Source organism: Sander lucioperca, chromosome 22, assembly GCF_008315115.2.
Source record: "Sander lucioperca isolate FBNREF2018 chromosome 22, SLUC_FBN_1.2, whole genome shotgun sequence".
Lineage (NCBI taxonomy): Eukaryota > Metazoa > Chordata > Actinopteri > Perciformes > Percidae > Sander > Sander lucioperca.
In genome coordinates this window covers 14,448,176-14,466,980 of record NC_050194.1, presented here as the reverse complement: position 1 = coordinate 14,466,980, position 18,805 = coordinate 14,448,176, and the positions used below count along the sequence as shown (strand labels likewise).

The following is an 18,805-nucleotide window of genomic DNA, read 5'->3' as shown; positions in this document are numbered from 1 at the left end:
TCCTAGACCTAGACACTGAAGAGATGCCATATTGCACTGTTCCCATGGCAATTGGCTCTTTGTCTTTTGTATGGAATAGATCAGCAGCTTCAACCCTTTTTAACTGTTTGATTACACTTTTCAGTAGCTTTAAATTAGAAGGAGCAAACTGTGCTCTCTCTTTACTTACTCTATTTGTCTCAGTATAAATAACAAGTGAATCCAGTGCTCAGCCCAAACAAATCACTATTCAGATAAGTTAGAGAAACAGCCTCAACCATGATCTATCCCTAAACGTAACCAAGTGTTATAGTTTCCTGACCTTGACCATTCCTTAACCGTAGTTTATAACCACAATCTTCCCCTAAGCTTAACCATACACTAGTACCAGGAAGTCCCACTGAGATCAGAAATATTTTCCATGCGATGCCTGGCCAAGATTGCAGCTGTACTCACAACATATTAAAATACGGTACAACATGTACAACATGATAAACAAAATTCCCAATAAAACAGCCGTGGACAGATACTATAGAAAGTAGAGAGAATCTTCTGCCTATAAAGAAAGAAAGACACTTAAATCAGTGGTGGAAAGTAACTTAAGTACATTTACTCAAGTACTTAAGTACAATTTTGAAGTAGTTTACTTTACCCTTTGTGATTTAGTCTTGCGATGCCAGGCTAACTTTACTTTAGTATTTCCATTTTCTGCTACTTTATATTTCTACTCCACTACATTTCAGAGGTAGATATTGTAGTTTTTACTCCACATCTATTTGATAAATTAAGTTACTTTACATGTTCATATTAATAACAAAACATATCAATATAATAATAATCAACAAATACATTTAAATGTAATGTTATAGATTATGATAAAACTTTATTGAACACTGGGGGGAAATTCACAAGCCACCCATCAGATAAAGTATATTAATTAGTTAGCCCCACCATTACCAGCTTTGACATTAAATTGATGAGCATTAATGCATTCATAATTATAATGCAACAATATAATATACATTAATCTAAAATGGACCATAATGGGTACTTTCACTTTTGGTACCAATACTTTTGTATGTTTACTTCGGATTATTTCTACACTGTGGTATTGCTTCATTTGTACTTATGTACAAGATCTGAGTACTTCTTCCACCTCTGCACTTAATGTTGGTTTTCCTTTTATGTGTCACCCATTTTTTTATAAATGAACCATGACTTTGCAGTGTAATTGGTTTGAAGAAATATTCCCTTCCTTCTGCCCCTGCCCTGTTTGCTTTCGGTAGCTTGAGTTCAGAATCGAGGGTCTGACTTCAGGGAATGAATGGCACTGCCACTTTTTGCCAAGCTGGTATCCTCAACCATCATGTTCTAACTCAAATCACAACCGTCATTGTCAGGAACAGCAGACTGGGATGATCACAACTCTAAGTGACTTTGGACTTACAGTTAGCAAGATGACCAGAGGCAGTTATTGCTCTGTGGTCGCACCTCTATTGACTCAAGGCAACATGTTCATAAAACCTGCAGGTGAAAAATATAGCTGGAGAATTATACTAGATGTCTTCATTTGCAGGAATGAAGAATTTACCTGCTCTTAAATAAACTGTTGAGGTGAACATCATGTAAAATAATGTGATAATAAGCAGAACCCCAGTTAAAAAATGTACTTTTTGAGAAATGATCTTTTAACACTTAAAGATTGTGAAGAAAAAAATGAATAGTGACATATTTTTTGTTCAGCAAAGCAATGTGATTTATGGTAAATAGTAACATAGTATTGGATACCATTATTGTTATTATGTTGATTGTTGGGTGAAAAGTAAGGACTACCATTGGGAAGAGTTTGGCATGCAGATTAAAAATATATGTGTGTAAGTATGTGTGTTTTCAGCTTAGTATAATCGAAAGCTTTAGGCCTATTTCTACTGATTCAACTTAACCAAAAACCTAAATAACTTAGATAGATGGATAGATGGACTTTATTAATCCCAAACTGGGAAATTACTGTGTTACAGCAGCAAGTTACACACATAATCACTCACACACATACAGAAAATACAAGAAATATACTAGAAATAATAAATAAGTTAAAATATAAGATAAAATAAAATAACACAACAAAAGATGAAAACACCAGAACACCTACTCAAAATATATACTTAGAGGAATAAAAAGAATGTAGGCAACATGTACAAGTGTAGAATGAAAATGTACAACCATACATAGTATATAACAAAATGAAATATGCATAATATTAATTAGGAAGTAACCAGTGTGCAGGTAGATGTGTACCCTGTAACGCCAATACCCTGTTGTATGCAATCTGATGAATCTGATACATGTTATCTGCCCCCTGGTGGACTGTCCATGCACTGCAGGCATTCTTACATAATACATCCATGCATTCACTGAGCTGCAGATGTTTTGTATGGAAATCTTTGCTAATTTTGAAGACGTTACGGTAAGAATAACATATATAGTATTACTAATACTTTAACATGAATATTTTCTGGATTGAAGCAATTTATAATTATAATTAGACTACTTTATTTTTTGTAGTTTATTTTCAGTGTTGGGCAAGTTACTTCCAAAATGTAATACATTATAGATTACTAGTTACTGTCATTTGAGAGTAATTAGTTATATTACAATATTACTGTCTCTGAATTGTAATGCGTTACACTACTTTTGCATTACTTTTGAGTTACTTTCACCAAAATAACAGGGGAAGTTTGATTTGGCAGCTAGCTTGTGAATTTCACCACCGGATCAATAAAGTCTCCTCTTTATCCACTTTAATACATCATAGATTATTCATATTTTGTATAATTAATATAAATATGCAAAGTAACTAAAGCTATACAAAATAGATAAGTAAAATGTATAGCCTAATAGGCAAGTAGGAGAAAATGAAAATACTCAATTAAAAGTACGGCATTGTTGTAAAATGTTTGTTTATAGCACTTCAATAAGAAATTCATGTTGTTTAGGTTAAAACACTCTAAAGGAAATGTTCAATTATAGTGTGATTAAAACTCACTATTAACATTATTTACAGTACTTGATTTACAGCTGATTTGTGAAAAGGTAGCCTACACAACCTTATTTAACAGTAATTTAGTTTTACTGCGAACCGTCACAGGAAGTGCTTTTATTTTGAAGTAGGCTACACGGAAGTTGTCTGTTGTGTAGCCTACTCTTGCTAGCTTACTGAGATGCAACATGTCCGTCAGGCTCTTCTTATATACAGTCTATGCGCTCAAGTTGTTCACTTTCTTGTTTGTAAAACTGCAACATATTGAACAGTAAATGGTCACAGTAAAAGACAAGGGTTTTTGGTCGTCATTCGAAGCCATTCCACTACAGGCAGAGTTACTCTCCACGGCTGATAAAAATGCAATGATATTTACGTGTAGCAAGCCTCAACATTAATTCCCGACATGTTTATATCTGTCAGCCGCTGACGTACCGTCACCTGTTGGGACATACATGCTGTCCGTACCGTCTCTGGTTCTGGCTCTGACCACGGGAACAGAAACAGGACAGCTCACTTCAACGCAGCGTAATTACTCCTGAAAATAATATCCATCTCGCAAATGTATTTGTCTCTGCAGTCATCTCAACCATCGAATACAGCGACAGGAAAATAATACGGCTTTTTTTTTTTTCCTGTGAAGAAATGTGTCGCGGTGTTGGTGAATTCTTAAAGAAACCAATGCACCACTAAATGTTGCGTTAAAATGCGTTGTAACTCGCGTTACTGAGATTGTAACGAGTATAATATTACCGAAATTTAATTAGTAATGCGTTATATTACTGCGTTACAGCAAAAAGGAATACATTACTGTAATTGCGTTACTTTTGTAACGCGTTACTCCCAACACTGTTTATTTTTAGTAAAATCGTGTTGAAAAGTGATAACGTTACTGCAGGTACTTTGCGGGACCGTTTTTATTCATTTTTATATATTTCTTTTAAGCTAGCGCCACGGTAACGTTAGTGGGAAAAAAAGGTCCTGCTACTGCCGACAACATGTCTTTTCGCTTTTTTCTTTTATTTGGTAACTTTGTTTGATTTTCGCGTTTAGACCATTGTAATAAAAGAAAGGTTTAGACCATATACAGTCTATGGTTTAGACTTGTCTTGCGCCGTCTCTGTGTACTTCTGCGTTCTCCTGTTCGCGCCGGGCCCCGCCCCGTTACTAGTCCATTTCATTGTGAAAGTAGGGGGTGCAAGCAGGGCGCCTGCAGCTGCAGTGGGCGCCAATCTGCCAATTCCCCACACAGTGAAATGATAGATAATAGAAAACTGCTTCGCGGAGCAGAAGAGTTTTTTTTCTTTCAAGTGCTCGTTGCGCCACCCCTTGACTCATGATAAAATGCCGCCCCCCAGGCGGCTGCCCGGGTCGCCCGTGCCAAAAACCGCCACTGTGTGTGATGATATTAGTCCCCATAGTAGCCATTTTTTTGTATTGAGACCACTTTCTGAAAATTGCGTCCATGTATAAAATTACCTTGTGTGACCTCTAGAGTAATCACAACCAAATGGAACTTTACTACCACAAACTAGAGACTTATGGCCTTCTTAATTTTTTTTAGATAGCAAACAATTACAGTATAAAATGCCCTTAGAGTAATTATGGATGGCAACTCAATGGACATGGAGCAGTTAGTGGAAGATGATATAGAATAGACTCCTAATGCAATCTATGTCTTTGCTTCCAAAAAAAGAAAAGAAAAGTGACCAATTAATTACCATAAATGCCTGACGTAATAAAAACGATACAAAAATGTATCATTTATGCAACAAAAAAATAATAATTTTGTGAAAAGGTCCAAAAAATACTTCAATTTAAAAAAAATTAAAAAATATTCTGGCAATTTTTTGATACTACAAGCTTTACAGGGTTGTTGTTTGGACCTTAATTAGCCTAGCCAACACCCATGGACACTTATGCTTGAACTACTGTACTTCACCTTTAGTTAATACCTGTTTTTATCTTTTGGCAATTTCAGCCATTTTTCCACTGACGCCCATGATGATGCTGAAGTGACGCTAGACTTTAGTCGTGTTAATTCAGATATGCAACAGGGTTCAAAGTCAACTTGTAGATAATATTTTATGGGTCCTGATGGGGTGTTAGCTTAGATCTCATTGAAATTTAAAATAATTAAAAAAAAAATACTTCAGACTTAGACTACATTCTTAAGGTGACGTTTAAAACACACTTTGACTTTTCAAATGTTCCAACTTTCACGTTGAGGTCTTATTGCAACTCAAATTGACTGGCAAGGAATGTCATTTTTCTCCCTCCTGTTCATTACAGTCCCTATAAGTAACTTATGAAGTCTGAGGCTGAGATATACAAAACAATTGTGCTATTTACTCTAGAAAGAAGCTGAAAATGAATGACATGAATATTAAAGCAAGTAAATATAGTACATTGTTTGTCATTACACTGAGTTAGTAATTTTGTTTTTCGTTTATGTCGTACAAATCCTCCAATTCTGTTAGACATGTTTTCAGCTATGGAGATAAGTTCAGACAGGAAACATGTACATGACATCACTTGATGCATGTGTGATGTGTTTGATATTGCACAATGATGATAGTCTGTCAGTAAACTATCCTATGCTTTAAAGCTTCTTCCTTATTTAAAAAAAAAACTGATATACTGTAATTCCAAGTCTGTGTCAGCTTAACTTGAGTCAATGTTTGCTCTTGATGTGATCCAGGCACACAAATGCAGAACACGCATTTATTTTTTATCACTGATTCCGTACTGGCAGAAGTCAGTGCTTCCTTTTTGTGTTTCTTAACTGTGGCTTTAAACCTAAACAGTGGCAACTCTATATTTTGACAAACTGCAGCGACAGATCTATGTCATGGAAGATAAATAAACGGTAAAATGGCTTAGTAGACATGGAAAGTGGGGACACCAAATCTTCTTTTCTGGGTGTCAAATGTACTTTAGCACACAGTGCTGCCCTCGGGGGAGTGGCTAATGATTAAAACTACCAGTGGAGGACACCTGAGCCTTAAAGCCTCGTCCACGCTGGCTTTCTTTCTTTTGGTGAAGTTTTCTCAGCAAGATATTTTCCAATGGCTCAAGAATTCAAACTCCTTTGGCTAGTTGTGGCCTGTCTTGGTAAGTAGCCTGATTTTTTTTATATGAACTTGTATTTAAATCTTTGGGGATGATGTGCGTCTTTGTCTTTCTTCATTGGCTGTTGCTCTATGAAATGAACAGGCGCTGACAGTCCCAATACGTCCTCAGCAGAGCCGTGGTCCCCAGGAAAATAATAATTTTGATTGCTAATGTGTAACGTTACTTAATTTATTTACATAAATATTTTAACATAAAGTATTTGCAGTAATAATTGATTTTTCAATAGCTTCATTGTCATGTGAGCCAGTGACTCCAAACCAATGCCAAATTATATTAATACACTATTTTTATTGGATTCCTCTATTTTATATTAATATTTATATGTACATTTACCATTTTATTTCAATAGCTTTCATGTCATGTGACTAAGTGACTCCAAATCTATGCCAGATATTATTACTCCACTCGACAAGCTTACATTATGATCCTATGCTCTATAGTTACAAACAAGCAAAAATGAAACTGTCTGTATGTAGTCTAGCGCTTTAGCTTAGTTTGCTAATTATCTTAAAATTTGGCAAATTCTTGTAAACTTAGCTGCTTGCTGAGACAAACCAGGTCTTCCTCTGTTCTACCAGCGGTACCTGCAGGCAGTGAATCACCTCAGCATAGGGAGGAGGACAGAGGGCAGGATAAATGACTGCTGTCTATTCTTCATTCTTTCTAAACTTCACTCAGTATTTTAGGAATCAGGAATATTATTTATTTTATTGACATTTTGGATTTGTTTACAGTGAGATTATGTTGTGACTTTGCTGTTGTAAATTGTAGTGTTGCTTCTCTAGATAACATTTAGTTATATGTAAAATATAAATAAATTCAAATGGTTCTGAATTTATTATTTTAAAAATATACATATTTGGCCAAAATTGAGCACACAATTTAGACCATACACAGTCCAGACACATACTAGGTTTTGACCTAGTCTTTTTTATCTTCAGGTAAAGAAAACAAACTGCCTATAAACCCATAATTCATACTGCTGTATTGTAAAGCTGTTTATAATTCCATCACGGCATATAATTTCATCATTATATGCTTACTGGCATTGGCTTTTAATAATTTGACAGAGATAAGGCTACAACTTTATTATAAAGCAGGTTTTAATTAAACAGTCACTCTTTTATTTAAATTTTTTTATATTTTATATATTTTTTAACTGATGAATCAATAGCTTTTAACCCATACTATCTCATCGATGATCTTGTCAAATCTGGGGAAACCTGTTAAATTGATTGTTTTGATAGAGTTGATTTTCTATGTCCTCAAATTTGTTTGGCATTTCAAAATTAGCTGTATTTTAACACTTTGGCAATCGGCAGGTTATCATTTATTAACTGCTACTTTGTGCTGTTTAACCACAACAGTCTCAGGTGGTGCATTCTCAACAATGCAACCTCCAACAACAGCAGTAACAACTGCAGAGCCTACAACAACAACAGCAGGTCCGACGTCTACAACTGTAGAGCCTTCAACAACAACAGCAGGTCCGACTTCTACTACTGTAGAGCCTACAACAACAGCAGGTGCGAGTTCTACTACTGTAGAGCCTACAACAACAACAGCAGGTCCGACCTCTTCTACTGTAGAGCCTACAACAACAACAGCAGGTCTGACCTCTTCTACTGTAGAGCCTACAACAACAACAGCAGGTCCAACTTCCACAACTGTAGAGCCTACAACAACAACAGCAGGTCCGACCTCTTCTACTGTAGAGCCTACAAAAACAACAACAACAGCAGGTCCGACTTCCACAACTGTAGAGCCTACAACAACAGCAGGTCCGACTTCCACAACTGTAGAGCCTACAACAACAACAGCAGGTCCGACTTCTACAACTGTAGAGCCTACAACAACAACAGCAGGTCCGACCTCTTCTACTGTAGAGCCTACAAAAACAACAGCAGGTCCGACTTCTACTACTGTAGAGCCTACAACAACAACAGCAGGTCCGACTTCTACTACTGTAGAGCCTACAACGACAACAGCAGGTCCGACTTCTACTACTGTAGAGCCTACAACAACAACAGGAGGTCCGACTTCCACAACTGTAGAGCCTACAACAACAGGAGGTCCGACTTCTACTACTGTAGAGCCTACAACAACAACAGCAGGTCCGACTTCTACTACTGTGGAGCCTACAACAACAACAGCAGGTCCGACTTCTACTACTGTAGAGCCTACAACAACAACAGGAGGTCCGACTTCTACTACTGTAGAGCCTACAACAACAACAGCAGGTCCGACTTCCACAACTGTAGAGCCTACAACAACAACAGCAGGTCCGACTTCTACTACTGTAGAGCCTACAATAACAACAGGAGGTCCGACTTCTACTATTGTAGAGCCTACAACAACAACAGTAGGTCCGACTTCCACAACTGTAGAGCCTACAACAACAACAGGAGGTCCGACTTCTACTACTGTAGAGCCTACAACAACAACAGGAGGTCCGACTTCTACTACTGTAGAGCCTACAACAACAACAGCAGGTCCGACTTCTACTACTGTAGAGCCTACAACAACAACAGCAGGTCCGACTTCCACAACTGTAGAGCCTACAACAACAACAGGAGGTCCGACTTCTACTACTGTAGAGCCTACAACAACAACAGTAGGTCCGACTTCCACAACTGTAGAGCCTACAACAACAACAGGAGGTCCGACTTCTACTACTGTAGAGCCTACAACAACAACAGCAGGTCCGACTTCTACTACTGTAGAGCCTACAACAACAACAGTAGGTCCGACTTCCACAACTGTAGAGCCTACAACAACAGCAGGTCCGACTTCTACTACTGTAGAGCCTACAACAACAACAGCAGGTCCGACTTCTACTACTGTAGAGCCTACAACAACAACAGCAGGTCCGACTTCTACTACTGTAGAGCCTACAACAACAACAGGAGGTCCGACTTCTACTACTGTAGAGCCTACAACAACAACAGCAGGTCCGACTTCCACAACTGTAGAGCCTACAACAACAACAGCAGGTCCGACTTCTACTACTGTAGAGCCTACAATAACAACAGGAGGTCCGACTTCTACTACTGTAGAGCCTACAACAACAACAGTAGGTCCGACTTCCACAACTGTAGAGCCTACAACAACAACAGCAGGTCCGACTTCTACTACTGTAGAGCCTACAACAACAACAGGAGGTCCGACTTCTACTACTGTAGAGCCTACAACAACAACAGCAGGTCCGACTTCCACAACTGTAGAGCCTACAACAACAACAGCAGGTCCGACTTCCACAACTGTAGAGCCTACAACAACAACAGGAGGTCCGACTTCTACTACTGTAGAGCCTACAACAACAACAGCAGGTCCGACTTCTACTACTGTAGAGCCTACAACAACAACAGCAGGTCCGACTTCCACAACTGTAGAGCCTACAACAACAACAGGAGGTCCGACTTCTACTACTGTAGAGCCTACAACAACAACAGTAGGTCCGACTTCCACAACTGTAGAGCCTACAACAACAACAGGAGGTCTGACTTCTACTACTGTAGAGCCTACAACAACAACAGTAGGTCCGACTTCTACTACTGTAGAGCCTACAACAACAACAGCAGGTCCGACTTCCACAACTGTAGAGCCTACAACAACAACAGGAGGTCCGACTTCTACTACTGTAGAACCTACAACAACAACAGCAGGTCCGACTTCCACAACTGTAGAGCCTACAACAACAACAGCAGTTCCTACAACCACAGAGCTTCCAGGTAATTCCACCAAAAACAGTCCAAAACTGTAATTTCCTGTGTTTCCAATATGTCATTGTTTTAGATGCTCACATGATGCTGTAAACGCATACATTTTTGTGTTTATGTGTTTTTTTTGTGCCTTTTTAAGACCCTTGTGATGGAAACCCATGTGGCGATGGGAGCACCTGTGTGCCTCGTTTCAATCAAAGCTTTGCATGCTTGTGCTTGGCTGGTGAGAACTACAATTATGACAGCAGAAGATGTGAGAGTGGTAAGTATTTGTTTGCATACCACCGCTATGAGATTGTTACTCAATGAGAAAGTGACTTAATGAATTATAATACAAAAGTGTAGTACTGTACCTGTGGCATGTAGGAGGACCTTGTTAAACGAGAAGTGTAACGTTAGTTGATTATTTGTAATTAGCTCAGATTCATTGAAGTCTGGTAACTGTTGGTCAAAATGATTAGCACCTTTAGAAGACCAGTGATACTTCAATTGTTTCAGGAAATAATTTAAGCTACAGTTCAACATTTATAGGCAATATTAAGATAAAGAAGGTCGATAAATCTGTAAATATGTAGCTAGAGCGAGGAGACGGTTAGCTTAGCAAAAAAAATGGAAGCAAGGGGAAACAGCTAGCCTGGCTTTGTACAAAGGAAACAAAATGCATCTACCAGCACCTCCTAAATTAACAAGTTCTATTTTGTTTGTTAAATCCATAAAACAAGTGTTAGAACAACTAGTTGGTGGTTTCCAGGACTATATCTTTTATAGAAACAGTGATTTCCTGCAGTCCTGTCTTTACCTTAAGGTAGCAAGGCAAGCAGAGAAGTTTTTTTTTTTTTTTGTGAAGTTTTATGTTAGCTGTCTTAAATCGTAATGCTATTCTGACCGGCTTTAATTTATTGGACAGATATGAGAGTGAGTTTATCTTCTCATCTAACTTGGCAAGAACGTGAAAAAGCATATTTCCCACATAGTTTAACTATTATTTTAAATAATTGGTAATGACAGGAGTGTATAACTTTCCTATAATGATGTTTTCCTCTTCTAGCCAAAGTTTTCCCTGGACAGCTAATCCTGCCTGAATTAACATACAATGGAAAAATGTCTGACAATACATCACCAGAATTTCAAGCTGCCTCGCTAAAAATTACCAAAGAGGTAAGCAAAAGGTTCTCTCCTCTTTATGTGGCTTTTATTGCTTTCATTTTTGGAATAAAGGTCTTTCAGGTAATGCACACCCATTGCTTTTTTATATATATCCCTCATCTACTTTGCAGGAGTGACACATATTTATCCATGATTTTCACACATTTAATTTTCCAGTAGATCTTCAAACCAGCAGCTAACTGTGGCTGTTGCGGTATATCTGATGCAACAGCAAACTAAATGCCATCTGTATCATGGAGGAATTAACAAATGATAAATCTTTTTTTTTCTTCCTTTAAACAAATTTGATATTTTTGATGCAAAATACCATAAAGAAGAACTGTTTGTGGAGTTCACTGACAACAGTGGTAGTTCATTTAACTCACCTGTGCTATATGGCGTTATATATGTGCCTCATTCCTGAGCAAGTATTTGTATGTTTTGAGCACAGAGAACTATATTTTGCAAGCACATTACATTATATTTTGAACAAAAATTAACACTCGCAAAAAATTATTTCGTTTGAGCAAACAAAAACCTATTCTGTGCTCAATACATGTATGTAGTTTGCTATATGCATATTATAATACACAATGATAACCCTTCTCACGCAGTTTACGCGTGCCCTCTCAAAAACTCTTCCTCTGTGCGCAGGTAGACGCTGCCGTGCTCCGTTCATGTCTCCCTCGCTCTCAACCTCTGCACTCTGTGCGCGCTCAACTTTTCATAGCATTACAAGTGTGCCACAAAACCAACTAATCAGAGAATTAAAGGTCAATTCTGATTGGCTATTCGTCTCCAATTAGATCGCTAGTAGCAGGAAACACAAATCTAGGGGGAACATTCTTTGACACAACACCTGCAGTGATTCCCCAGCCAGGGGTATCGGCTGTTGCCAGGGGGTACTTGGAAAGATGGTGGAGCAGCTTAACTAATCAAAATAATAATTGAAATTATGATTTATTTAAAACAATATATCAGCTAAAACAGCTCAACACAGATGTTTAAACATATAGCTAAGTAATGAATGGTAGAAATAAATAGCTAAAAGTACTGACTAAACAGTTCAAATGATTAGCTAAAAGTAATGGATAACTGTTGAAACATTAAGCCACACTTCCGACGGGTTCGGTAGGGTTTGGTCTTAATTTCTATCATTTTACACGAGCTCAGGCCGGGCTCGCCTCTGGAGGACTTATTTTATTTCTTTGTTCCAACTTCCAAGCGGCCTATAGCCTACGTTAGTCATGAATAAATGATGTAAAAAAATTATAAATGGCTTCTTCTTGACAAAAGGCAAAAGAGCTGTGTGCATGCGCACATTTGAATAATATTGGGCTGTAAACGGGTTTGGGATTTTAAAAAGCGGTCAATCAAAATGTACTTGTCGGTTTTGGGCCGAATTCTGTCAGGCTCGGGCCTTGTCGGGCCAAACTTTTAAGGCCCGATTACAGCTCTAGTAAAGATAGGTTATGCTCTGCTGCTGTGTGCTAACGTTAGATTGCTTGTGAAGGATGAGTCAAACTAACGTTAGTCACACAAGGAGATATGAATCAAACAAAACAACGGCATAATACAGAAAAATATTAAGACATTTCTGTGATATAAGTCAATAATACAAAATACTGACCAAAGTGTGTTTCAATCCAGTAACGTTAGTTAAACAGCTCCACTGAAGTCAGTATGCTGACCAACAGGTGTTAACTGAAAAAGTCTGTTCCCCCTAGGTTAGTGTTTCCTGCTACTTGCGATCTGATTGGAGACCAACAGCCAATCGGAAGAGACCTTTAATTTTCCGATTGGTTGGTTTTGTGGCACACTTGAAAATTTGAGCAAGTATGTCAGAGTTGAGCACGCACTGAGTGCAGAGGTTTAGAGCAAGGTAGACACGACCGGAGTGCAACAGTGTCTACCTGTGCGCAGAGAAAGCGTTTTTGAGAGGGCACATGAGTAAACTGCGTGAGAGTAATTATTATTGCACGTTAATATGGATAATAGCTAACATGCAAATACATTTATTGAGCACGGAATAGGTTTTTGTCCGCTCAAACGAAAAATTTGCAAAATATAGTTATCTCTGCTCAAAACATACAATTACTTGCTCATGAATGAGGCACATATATAACGCCATAGTGCTACACTCAGGTATTAAACTTGATGTGTGTGGTAATGTATGTTGCACCACAATATCTGAAATTGATCTAAAGGGTCTGTGCATTCCCAATCAGATGATGCCCTAAAAAAATGTTTTTTTCTTCTTCTCCATAACACAGCTGTTGAATGTTTTCAAAGACTCGGTGGGTTACTCTGAATCTACAGTGTTGAAACTCCGGTAAGTCAGAGTCACAATAGTGATTACCATCTGACTGTCTATCAATCTAGAACCACACTTCCTACAGTCCACTTACAGCATATTGTACTTAATAATTGCAGAATATAATCATCATTAAGTGTGATTTTTGTCTATATAGGCCCAATAAAGCCAATAAAGTTTGGTCAAGGTCAGAGACTGGGGTCAGTGCAGATGTAGAGATCATCTTCACAGAACAGGCTGAAATCACAACAGTAGAAGTTACAGAGAAGATGAAAACAGCCAGCAATGGAGACGGTGTTCTGAAAGGTGCAGTCTTTGATGGTAAGTCTATATATGGTAAGTCTATATATATATATATATATATATATATATATATATATATATATGTACAGTGCTGCTCATAAGTATTCATACCCATGCTAAAGTTGACTAAAAAAAGGAATAAAAAAATCATCTTTTGGAAATTGATCTTAATACCTTAATTAAAAAAATGAGGAAAAATCCGACCTTTTAAGGACACCAATTTGTTTTGTGAATGAATAATGTATTGAAAATAAATAAATGTTCTTCCTTAAAATACAGGGGCCATAATTATACATACCCCTATGTTAAATTCCCAGCCTTTGGAATTAAAATAGCGCCACATCATCACATACCCTTCACCATACCTAGAGATTGGCATGGTTTTATTTCAGTTGGCCTAATAGCTGGTTTGATTTGCATTGATATGGATCTTATCTCAGTTAGCTATTAGGCTAACTGAAATAAAACCATGACAATCTCTAGGTATGGTGAAGGGTATGTGATGACGTGGGGCTATTTTAATTCCAAAGGCCAAGGGAACTTTATCAGGATGCATAGTATCCTGGATCCATGAAATAACTGGCCTTTAAAAATAAAAATCTGCCTTCCTCTATGGGAATTTAACATAGGGGTATGTATAATTATGGCCCCTTTATTTTAAGGAAAAACATTTATTTATTTACAATACATTATTAATTCACAAAAGAAATTGGTGTCCTTAAAAGGTCGGATTTTTCCTCATTTTTTTAATTAAGGTATTAAGATCAATTTCCAAAAGATGATTTTTTTATTCCTCTTTTTAGTCAACTTGACCATGGGTATGAATACTTATGAGCAGCACTGTATATACCTATGTATGTGTAGGTGTATATTTAGGCCCTCTGTCATAGCACATATAGTGATCTTTGTACAGTGTGAGTATCATTCAGCCAATAAGTAATAATGTCTTACTGATAAGGGTATTTCTCAACTTCTGTCAGCATAGAACATTTCAGACTACAGTTCACATCATGTAGTTCTTTTTTTATTTTGTACCACTGTGTTTATTTGAATTTGGTGTACTGGTATCTTATTTTGTTTCCTTCATTTTAAGATACAAACCTGTGTGATAAGAAGCCCTGTGATGAGAGCAGTACAACGTGCAAATGGGCAGATGGATCCTCTACCTGCACCTGTTTGGTCAATTACATTAAGACGGACTTCACTACCAGAATGTGCATTGGTAAGGGCCTTTATTGAGTGTGAGAGAGATAAAGTGTGTGTGTGTTTTACATAATAACCTTTTTTTATCTAAACTTGCTCAACTTTTATTACTTTTGCAGCTTGTCCCAGCGGTCAAAAAGCTGAGGGTTCTGAAAAATGTGTCAAGTGAGTGTTTAAATGTAAAAGAATGTTCTGAAAATGTAAAAATTTGTTTCTATCCAATTATATACTTTATTATATTTCAACAACATTTAATGTAAATCATAGTGAGGAGGGCAAAGCAGAGAGCCACTGTCAATATGACCTGTGTCTGTAGAGAGCTTGGGTATAAATGAAATCATATGAAATTGTAAAATGAACCATTCTTCTTGTCTTTCAGTTGTCCATTTGGTTATTCTGGTTTTAACTGCAAAGAATGTGAGTATACAGCATGTGTTTGACAGCAAAGGCAAAAACAACAACTACAAAATTGCATAATGACAATATTTTAAAAAAAACAAACAAAAAAAACATAAGAAATCACTATTTGATAATAGTGCTACTACATAGTTGACAACACACATAAAAAAATAGATTTATGATCTTAAAAATTAACCATTGATCTAGATTTTTTTTTACAGTTTAATACCATGAGTTAAACAGGTAAAAACTATACTCCTAGGAAAGTGGCTTGCATATGTCCACAACAATGCACACAAAATCGTGGCTGCGTGACTGGTACAAGTCCACATCTGTCCACGGACGCAAAAAAGTTTGTCCGCACCTCACAGACTGGTGTACTGGGACTCAGTTACCTGCTTGTTGGTTAACGTTTAATGATCAGTTAACGAGGGCCGCCTATCGGTCAGGAAACAAAATCTAAATTGGCATTCCTACAATTGATTGACACAAATCTTCTCCATTGCAGTAAAATGACTTCCCCAAATCATGTTCATATGCAACTTCTGGCATATATAAGTGCAATATATGTTCTGGGGAAATAAAATCCTGCTGAAACATTTCAACACATTAGACATAAGAAAATAGATATTTCATTAATATCAATGCATGGCAAATAAAATAAGCAATTTTATTTGGGGTTGCCAATTTGATAAAGTTGAACTAGGCGATCCGGTGTTGCAGAGGATGTCCACCTGTGCATGCATATATATATAATGTATGTTTTGAGTAGATTTTGTATATAGGCTACATGATTCCCATGCTAATAGAGGGCAAGGAATTTGTATTGTAAGCCTTTTACATATTTTGAAATGGTGACTAAATTGCAGGCCATTGATTAGATTTTGCCCAGCTCCCTCTGAAGCCACGAAAGACTTTCAAATGAGAACTGCAAACAGACTTTGATGTGTGAAATCAGTGGAGTTCTTTATTGCTATGACTTTGCTTTGCTTGTATTGTGAAACACTTTGCAGATTTTGTTTCATAGGAAAGTTGTTATTAAAGTAATTTCAAGTAATTTCATTGTGTTTTGTTAGCATGGAAGCTGGTGCTGGTAATCGTCGGCTCTGTGCTCGGGGGACTGCTGCTCATCACACTCATTCTTCTGCCTGTAGTGGCACGCAAGTGAGTTTCTCATCTATTCACTCACCACTTCTAGTCATTCGTTACTGCCTCTGCCATATCTTTGCCATGTTTCTCTCTAACTTACGCTTGCCTGCCCTTAGTTTTAGACACACACATATTTTGCCATTAATTTGAGTCATAGAAAAATGTACAAATGTAGAAAATAGAAATTCAGATTCAGTAACAGTAGATAGTAATGTGCAATTTTGTTTTATTTTGTTAGATTTTCAAAGAGCTCCATTATGAACAAAAATGCAGACATTGGGAAGCCTTACGTCAGCCACCCTCCTGCCAATAAACCATTGGTTAACAGCAGCTTAGCCAACGGCCTGTCAGCCTTTGCCAATGCTGGGGTGCCCAGGATCCCACGGGCCACAACCACCAACAGCTGGGACAGCAGGACCAACCTGGAGATGACTCCGAACACCAGTCGGCAAAACATGATCCCTGAGTGGAGAAACTCTGTGAGTATACGTCTGTGTGTTTGATGTACAAAGAGGGAGAGTAGTAAGGGCAAATTAAAGAAGTATAAAATGTAAAAAGGGTTTTACATGGAACAGAAAGAAAGTGGAATGTTAGTAGAAAATATTCAGCAGAGTAAGAGAAGTGAAAATTTGGCGTAAGCTTGGTTTCCTAATTCTCTCATGAAGAAATTCTCTTTTCATTGTAGCGTTTCCACGACGACCATGATGACATGAACCCATATGCTCAGACTCAACCCCAGAGCAGCTTCTATGCTCAGACTCGCCCCTATGCCCAGAATCGACCTCAGATCAACCCATATGCTCAGAACCAAGGCCACAGCAACCCTAACTACATGCACGACGATGGAAGAAGGTTGAATCAATGACGATGCACAAAGGTTCATCTGGCAGTGACATTTCCCTCCCAAATAACTGTACACCATTATGTTAAGAGTTGTATAAACAGAAGCAAAACAGTTGCATCGGTTGGTGGTGGATATGACGCATGCATTTGGTGTGGGAGATCTCGGTTCAATTCCCACTGCAATACATCACCCAATGTGTCCCTGAGCAAGACAAATAACCCCTAGTTGCTCCAGAAGCGTGCAACCTCTGACATATTTAGTAATTGTAAGTTGCTTTGGATAAAAGTGTCAGTTAAATGACATGTAATGTAATAGGTCTTGTGCAGTAGTGTGAACACTATGCTGACCCATTATAAGCTTTCATAAATCATTCCTGTCTTTACTTTATTTATCTTTGTGAAAGTTTGGGATATGAGATGCACTGTCTGTAGATCTTTTTAAAGGGTTCTCAGTATTCCTATTGTTAATAAATTAAAATATTACTCACTTAAGAATATCCAACTGTTTAATGGCATTGAAACCCAGAAATGAGGAGCTGTCCGATATCATTGCCCAGATAATGGTTCTCATGCAGGAAGCGATATAAGAACACATTTTCTCATTTTTTCACCCATGTTTTCTTATTTTTGGTCTCCTCCTTAGCAAGAGAACATTTTGTGAGAGGCAGAGAGCACTCTTACCAAAATAAGAGAAAAAACATGTTTTTAGAGTCCACAAATTGTTGGTCCAACGAAAGGAAACATACATTTGAACTCATCACTTTTTCATTACACTGTTACTGTCACTTTAATAATAATAATAATAATAATAATAATAATAATAATAATAATAATAATAATACATTTTATTTTTATAGCGCTTTTCATGGTACTCAAAGACACTTTACAGTAAAACCAGCACACATAGCACATTAAAAACAGAAAAGCAATAAAACCAACACATAAAACAAGCATATTAAAAGCAATTTAAAACAATAAAACCAGTAATCAGGTGAGAAATGTAAGACTATTGTATGTGGAAAGCTAATCTAAAGAGGTGTGTTTTGATTAGTGTTTTGAATGTGTCCAGGTCAGTACAGTCTCGGATGTGTATGGGTAGGGAGTTCCAGAGGAAGGGGGCTGCAATGGTGAAAGCTCTGTCACCTCTGTTACCTTATACACTTACTTACTGTTTATACAAACTGTTAACACCTCCCTATAGATATATTTATTTCTTCTTGTATGCATATATGTTTACTACATACCTGCTTACATTCAAATAACATTCAGTTCATTCATGTATTATTCATGTTTACATTTTAGCCCTATAATTTAACTGTACTATCATGTCTTAGATTTTTATTTACTTGTTTTAGGAGAGAGCCCTAGATCCAAGATTTACATTGTCAACAACTTCCTGTAATTGTTGTGCACATGACAATAAATAACTTGAAACTGGTTTTAAATTTGAGGAACATTAAACATTCATGAATATCATAATCAAACTGAGATTGTTATATATTATATTTATATTTTAAGAGTATTGGGTTTTATATTTCCGCTTCAGTTTGACCATTTGTTTGTTTGTTGGTTTGT

The 18,805-nt window shown here is 37.3% G+C and overlaps 1 protein-coding gene across 1 annotated transcript; it reads left to right on the top strand.

Moving 5' to 3' along the window:
- Positions 1-4,620: 4,620 nt before the first annotated feature.
- Positions 4,621-17,344, top strand: LOC116061003. Its single transcript, XM_035997854.1, has 18 exons — positions 4,621-4,649; positions 6,062-6,130; positions 7,519-7,719; positions 7,801-7,845; positions 7,891-8,433; positions 8,602-9,602; positions 9,670-9,732; positions 9,859-9,882; positions 10,013-10,135; positions 10,922-11,031; positions 13,293-13,351; positions 13,491-13,654; positions 14,730-14,858; positions 14,959-15,004; positions 15,219-15,256; positions 16,315-16,402; positions 16,626-16,866; positions 17,073-17,344. The coding sequence occupies exons 1-18, from the start codon at positions 4,621-4,623 to the stop codon at positions 17,250-17,252; spliced, it is 3,153 nt and encodes a 1,050-aa protein (XP_035853747.1). The 3' UTR covers positions 17,253-17,344.
- The last annotated feature ends 1,461 nt before the right edge of the window (positions 17,345-18,805 follow it).